Raw genomic sequence first — 7,296 nt, forward strand, 5'->3', positions numbered from 1 at the left:
CGGAATCCCCGAGACTATCATCAGCGACAACGGTCCGTGCTACAGCTCTGGTGAGTTCCGCAACTTCTCACAGACATGGGGTTTCTCACACACCACCACAAGCCCCCACTACCCACAGAGCAACGGCCTCTCCGAGAAGACTGTCCAGACGGCCAAACGCATCCTGGACAAAGCCAAAGCTGAGAACAAAGACCCCTACATGAGCTTACTGGAGTATCGCAACACACCGGTGGACAACCTGAAATCACCGGCACAGCTACTGATGAGTCGGAGGCTGCGGTCCATTCTCCCATCAACAGCAAAACACCTGCAGCCACAGATCGCCAGTCAGGAGGATGTTCACAAAAGGAGAGAGGTATGTCAACAGCGCCAGCAGGCATACTACAACCGAACAGCCAAACCTCTGCCCCACCTGCCCGCAGGCACACCAATCCGCTTCCGGCAGGAGGATGGATCCTGGAGACCTGCAACTGTGGAAAGACCAGCGAACACAGAGAGGAGCTACCACATCCAAACCAAAGAAGGTCAGATCTACCAACGCAACCGTCAACACCTGCGACAAAGCAGAGTGAACACTCACACTACACACACACACACTTCACAGCAGACTGTTACCAGCGCTAACAACAACACACAAGCCCATCAGCAAGAGCATGCTGAACCTCCAGACACGAACAATCAGCGACAACCAGACACACAGCCTGGTTACACCACGAGGTCAGGTCGCACGATCAAACCAAGACAAATCCTTGACTTATGAATGTTAAAAAAAAAAGAGAGAATTTTACACCAACCTGTACTATACCTGCTATGTTTTGAAAAGAAATATTTACAGCGTTCACTTACCTTATGTACCTACCTGCTGTTTGCAGTTACCAGTAATGAAATGAAAAAAAAAAGATGAAATGTTATTATGGTGTCACATTTAGACAGTGAAGGAAATGTTTTACACTACTTTGTTGCAGTCCAGTTATATGAGTTCCACTTTCATATTCTTTCTTATTAAGATTGTATTCGCTTATAAACGTGCTCAATGTGATCTGTATCTCTGCAGAGAAAGCAGCACTTTTCAGAAAAAGGGAGATGTAATATTTGCTAGTAATATTTGATTTGCTAATGTCCCTTACGGCTTTCCGTAGCGCCACAACAAAGTCACGTGATGTACGTAACAACGTCAGTCGGAATCCGGTCGATGAATAAACACCCAGCACGAGAGAAGTCGTCCTTGCTTTATTAATGTTATAAGTTAACATAGCCAGAGGGCACAGATCATTACATCCTAGACTCGAAAAATACTGGAAAGATGTCTTCCAAACCTTATCCCTAACCCTCAATTTTAAACTAGAACCTAACCCTCTGGTCACCCTGTTTGGCACCACTGGCAAGGATGACGTACACCTGACCCCATCCAAACGTCGCATATTGTCCTTCGCTTCTCTGTTGGCCAGGCATGCAATATTGCTGAGATGAAAGGATGCTGCCCCGCCAGTCCACGCTCAGTGGCTGAACGATATTGTGCCCTGTCTAAATCTCGAAAAGATCCGCTACTCAGTCTGTAACTCCAAGGACAAGTTTCAAAAGGTGTGGGGAGCTTTCCTGGAATACTTTAAGAATCTCTAGCCAAACTAAAGAATTATTGCCCCATTCGCTTCTGAATTTTGCTTTTGTTGATTTATATGTCAGTAATATAATCTGTGAAGGTCTACCAGTTTCTAAACCCCCCGTCTTCTATTTACTGACTTATCTATTGCTCTCTCTTTTCTAAATCCTAAACCCGACTTCCAGCACTTTCCTGTTTCACTCCAGGGACGAAATATTCCCTCTTACATAGCGCATCTCAGCTTACAGATGGGGTTAGTGGTATGTGTGTGTGTGTGGGGGGGGGGGGTGATTGGGGATACATGATCATGTTCCTATATCATTTTTATATCATGTAAATCTGACATATATCATGCACTTGTTTTAAAATCTTTGTGTAAGTATTGATTGTTGTTTAAAAGCCAATAAAAAGATCTTGAGGAAAAAAAATGTGTCCTGTCTGTAAGATAGGAAGCAAACCACTGATACACAGTGCCCCCAACTCCAGTACTAGTCAGATGATCCATGAGGAGCTGATGGGATATAGTATCAAAGGCTGCGGTGAGGTTAAAAAGGATGAGGATAGAGAGTAGACCCAAGTCAGCTGCACAAAGGAGGTCAATAGTGATCATAACCAGGACTGTTTCCGTGCTATGTTTGGAGCGAAAACCAGATTGGAATTGTTCAAAGAGATTATTGTTATCAAGGTATATCTGGAGTTGAGATGCAACTACCCTCTCAAGGATTTTGGAGATGAATGGTAAATTGGAAATTGTGTCTATAGGGATGCCTGACCAGGCTGGAGGTAACACGAGGATTCGAACCGGCAATCCTCATGTTGGTAGGCAACGGAATAGACTGCTACGCTATCTGGACGCCCCTGTGCTACATGTTTAAAAGTCTTTTTGAAAGATATGGAGTAGAAAGCACGTCATTGCAGGAGAAAGCATGGATGCAGTTCAATGTCTTGTGAAGTAACATCAGACATGTACATGTTTTACCAGATCGTCTGCCGATAAAAAGACTACCAGAGAAGATAAAGTTCTGTGTCCTGAGTCTGTTATTATCACCCCGGTTACATGTATCACTCACCAATTGTCTGTGTGACTGTTTGTCTCTGTTCATATCCTCCTATGTTTTAGGGAGAATTTTACCGCATCGGGCAGCATCAGGAACCTCCATTCTCCGCCATGCGTTTCTCCCTCCCTCCTCAGGTCAATAACATGCTGTATGCTGGGGTGTCTGCCTTCACTGCCAACTCTGCAGGTTTTGTTTACAACAGAGCAGGAGCTATCAGCCTGTACATCACAGACGACATGGTGAGATACACTCTTATAATCCCCAATAATGGTACTTTTATGATGAAACACTGGTCTACTTGAGCTCGTGACTTTTTGGCTCTGGCCCAACAGATTCCCCCGAGCTCTCCCATCCGGCTGAACACCAGAACATTTGGGGCTTTCATTCCAGAGGTGATGGCATACAGGTTCCCATTCATTAACCTGACAAGTGTCAACCCTCATGCCATGTTTATGAGTGGGTATCTTGGTGTGCTTTCAGATTGCTAAGCGTTTTCCTGCTCTGATGATGAAGCTGTTGGCCAAGACGGTCAAGGACCCTATCATAACCTTTGAACCCAACAACGTGACCCTACAGGCCACTGGCACAGTGACAGCCTACGCCATCCAGCTCAATGCCACACTTTCCCCTCTCTTTGTCCTAAACATGGTAGTTTACATCACTGGTTTTCAAATTATGGGTCGTGAGCCAAGTGGGTGGGCATGATGCCCACAATAAACATGTAGAATAATGTTTGATGTTGATATGCCTAGTCTTTTTCATTTGATCATTAGTAGCCCATGATGAAAGGCTAAAAAGGAATACTGTATTGATGAAAAATATAGAGAGGATGTTTAATTCTTGAGGCGGCACGGTGGCACAGTGCTTAGCGCAGTCACCTCACAGCAAGAAAGTCCTGGGTTCGAGCCCCAGGGTATTCCAACCTTGGGGGTCATCCCAGGTTGTCCTCTGTGTGGCGTTTGCATGTTCTCCCCGTGTCTGTGTGGGTTTCCTCCAGGTGCTCCGGTTCCCTCCCACAGTCAAAGACATATACACTCACCGGCCACTTTATTAGGCACACCTGTCCAACTGCTCGTTAACGCAAATTTCTAATCAGCCAATCACATGGCAGCAACTCAATGCATTTAGGCATGTAGACATGGTCAAGACGATCTGCTGCAGTTCAAACCGAGCATCAGAATGGGGAAGAAAAGTGATTTAAGTGACTTTGAACGTGGCATGGTCGTTGGTGCCAGACAGGCTGGTCTGAGTATTTCAGAAACTGCTGATCTACTGGGATTTTCACGCACAACCATCTCTAGGGTTTACAGAGAATGGTCCGAAAAAGAGAAAATATCCAGTGAGCGGCAGTTCTGTGGGCGAAAATGCCTTGTTGATGCCAGAGGTCAGAGGAGAATGGCCAGACTGGTTCGAGCTGATAGAAAGGCAACAGTAACTCAAATAACCACTCATTACAACCGAGGTATGCAGAAGAGCATCTCTGAACGCACTACACGACGAACCTTGAGGCAGATGGGCTACAGCAGCAGAAGACCACACCGGGTGCCACTCCTGTCAGCTAAGAACAGGAAACTGAGGCTACAATTCGCACAGGCTCACCAAAATTGGACAATAGAAGATTGGAAAAACGTTGCCTGGTCTGATGAGTCTCGATTTCTGCTGCGACATTCGGATGGTAGGGTCAGAATTTGGCGTCAACAACATGAAAGCATGGATCCATCCTGCCTTGTATCAACGGTTCAGGCTGCTGGTGGTGGTGTAATGGTGTGGGGGATATTTTCTTGGCACACTTTGGGCCCCTTAGTACCAATTGAGCATCGTGTCAACGCCACAGCCTACCTGAGTATTGTTGCTGACCATGTCCATCCCTTTATGACCGCAGTGTTCCCATCTTCTGATGGCTACTTCCAGCAGGATAACGCGCCATGTCATAAAGCTCGAATCATCTCAGACTGGTTTCTTGAACATGACAATGAGTTCACTGTACTCAAATGGCCTCCACAGTCACCAGATCTCAATCCAATAGAGCACCTTTGGGATGTGGTGGACTGGGAGATTCGCATCATGGATGTGCAGCCGACAAATCTGCAGCAACTGCGTGATGCTATCACGTCAATATGGACCAAACTCTCTGAGGAATGTTTCCAGTACCTTGTTGAATCTATGCCACGAAGGATTAAGGCAGTTCTGAAGGCAAAAGGGGGTCCAACCCGGTACTAGCAAGGTGTACCTAATAAAGTGGCCAGTGAGTGTAGGTCAGGTGAATCAGCCAAACTAAACTGTCCCTAGGTGTGAATGTATGTGTGTGTTTGTGTGTGTGTGTGTGTGTGTGTGTGTGTGTGTGTGTGTGTGTGTGTGTGTGTGTGTGTGTGTGTGTGTGTGTGTGTCTCTCGGCCCTGTGATGGACTGGTGGCCTGTCCAGGGTATCTCCCCACCTGCTGCCCAATGACTGCTGGGATATGCTCCAACCTCCCGCAACCCTGAGTAGGATAAGTGGTTTGGATAATGGAAAGGCTAGGTTAATTCTTGCTTTTTGGCAGGTGATGAGAATTAATTGCTTAATGCACAAAATATTTGGTGGCTCCCAGGCCAAAATGTATTTCCACAGGTGGGTCACACCATGAAAAGTTTAGGAACCCCGGGATCACATACTGCACATCATGTGACTGGCAAGAGTTATCAGGCAAATGACGTCCACCCACAGAAATTGTCAATCGAATAACATTAAGTGGAAGTTTATAGTTAAAAACTACCCACAATGCTGCATGATAAGTAAAATATACTATGCCAGAGACATCAGCAATTTCACCTCACCTTTAGTGTGAACTCCACTTAACCTGCATATATTAGCATATTAATATTGTGTCCACACTGCACGCTACTCTGTAAATAAGGACTGAGTTAACAGCTAAGATTGCATCTGTCACCTTTCAGACAGAAAATTGGCATACATTAAAAGTGATGGAGGTTAGATTCACCAACATAACCCACAATATCAATACATTGTCTTCATGCTTGCTGTGTTTTCTACATAGGAGGCGAGTGTCAGTGCTCAGGTGTATGTGACTGGGACAAAGCTGGCTGGAGATGTCACCCTGAACAAGTGAGTTATAAAAAAATAAAAAAAAACTGTTCACAGAGCAGAAAAGGTTAGGTAGGTCTTTCAAAAGGCACAACCGTCACAATCTAATATTTGGCTATTTTGCATAGGATGGGTATGACGCTGGAGACTAGTTATGTGGGAGATTTTGAGGTAAGACTCTAAAATAAACTTTATAATGTTCAGTAAGAGGATAAATCTGAGCTCATCTTAACTCACATCATCTTAAACAATTACAAATAAACCAGCTTCACCCAACAGGTCAGATTCCTTGACAGTATCTTCTCAATGATTCTAAAAGTGGCAGTGATCCCCATGGTCAACGGTGAGGTCCTATTCTATTCATCGGTTCACACGTGAAGAGACCCTTCCATACCAAGAGCATGCCATGCACGACGCTGTCAGGCTGGTCCATGACCTCTTCACATTTCCTGTCTCTTTCCCCTGCATACTAATAAGAGCAGAGGGTTCTTGAGAAATGCCATTTAAAAGTCTAAACCGAGTTCATTACTCTCTTAGGTTATTATAAAACTGTGTAATTAATGTCTTTCATAGCTCACCTTGAGAAGGGATATCCTCTTCCTTCCCTTGGAAAGATGAGTCTTGTGAACACTAAGCTTCAGATCCTGAAGGTCAGACACTCATTCTTTATTTGAAATACTCAAAAGTGTTGGCATATTACTGAAACTGCTGCCTTTCAATTAAACCAATAGGGTTTGTAAGGGAAAATACAACACCTCAATATTGGTGAACAACATTTCTATAGTCACAATGGTCAACAAAACGAATAGTCTTCATCCTGTTTTTAACTGCTTCACTTTCTCTGCAGGGCTACGTTCTGGTTGGGACAGATTTGCAGTTTAGAGGATGAGTGGAATTTCTCAAAACTACATGCTTCATTTTCCCAACAGTGCAGATCAATCATCATGGCACACTTAAATTACCTCTGCACACAAGCCTTCCAATACCAAACACTGCCCCCACTCACACACACATACACACACACATACACACACACACTTGGAAGAACAATACAGCATACACGCAAAGCAAGAGCTGTAGAGATAAACTTATTACTTCGAATGCAAGCGTGAAAAAAATCAAAACTCCAGGTTGTCTTTCAACCTGGAGACTCCTCTACACTTGTTTTCTTCCTGTATTTCTATTTTTTTCCCATTTTGTCGTTTCTTGAAGTACACACTGATTTTCATTTTTCTCATTTAAATTGCCACATGCAGAGAATTTTCCTAATATTTATTATACTACCATGGCAATAACAGACATAACTGTATGAGTTTGTGTGTTGTCCACGTCTTCATTCAGTAACGACCAACCCTGTGAGTCATCTTTACAAAGACAACTCATACTGATTGTTGTACTCTGTTCACTGAACAGAGTACAACAATCAGTGTTGTTCACTTTAAGCTTTATTGTTCACTTGAGTTTTCACAAAAACATATTTTTTGCTGTCTTTCAATCCCACTGCATTAGTTTGTTTTGCAGACTTGTAAGCCGACAAGGCAAACCAACCTAGTCTT

At 44.2% G+C, this 7,296-nt stretch overlaps 1 protein-coding gene across 1 annotated transcript in view; it reads left to right on the forward strand.

Moving 5' to 3' along the window:
* Nucleotides 1-7,232, forward strand: part of LOC130106893 (bactericidal permeability-increasing protein-like) — a 46,518-nt gene extending 39,286 nt beyond the window's left edge. The window contains exons 11-18 of the mRNA XM_056273201.1: nucleotides 2,721-2,897; nucleotides 2,991-3,050; nucleotides 3,139-3,306; nucleotides 5,694-5,761; nucleotides 5,869-5,911; nucleotides 6,020-6,083; nucleotides 6,314-6,390; nucleotides 6,588-7,232. Of these exons, the coding sequence (XP_056129176.1) occupies nucleotides 2,721-2,897; nucleotides 2,991-3,050; nucleotides 3,139-3,306; nucleotides 5,694-5,761; nucleotides 5,869-5,911; nucleotides 6,020-6,083; nucleotides 6,314-6,390; nucleotides 6,588-6,629 (699 nt within the window). The 3' untranslated portion in view covers nucleotides 6,630-7,232. The remainder of the gene's footprint in view (nucleotides 1-2,720; nucleotides 2,898-2,990; nucleotides 3,051-3,138; nucleotides 3,307-5,693; nucleotides 5,762-5,868; nucleotides 5,912-6,019; nucleotides 6,084-6,313; nucleotides 6,391-6,587) is intronic.
* Nucleotides 7,233-7,296: the final 64 nt, after the last annotated feature.

This window comes from Lampris incognitus, chromosome 2 (genome assembly GCF_029633865.1).
Source record: "Lampris incognitus isolate fLamInc1 chromosome 2, fLamInc1.hap2, whole genome shotgun sequence".
NCBI classification, from domain to species: domain Eukaryota; kingdom Metazoa; phylum Chordata; class Actinopteri; order Lampriformes; family Lampridae; genus Lampris; species Lampris incognitus.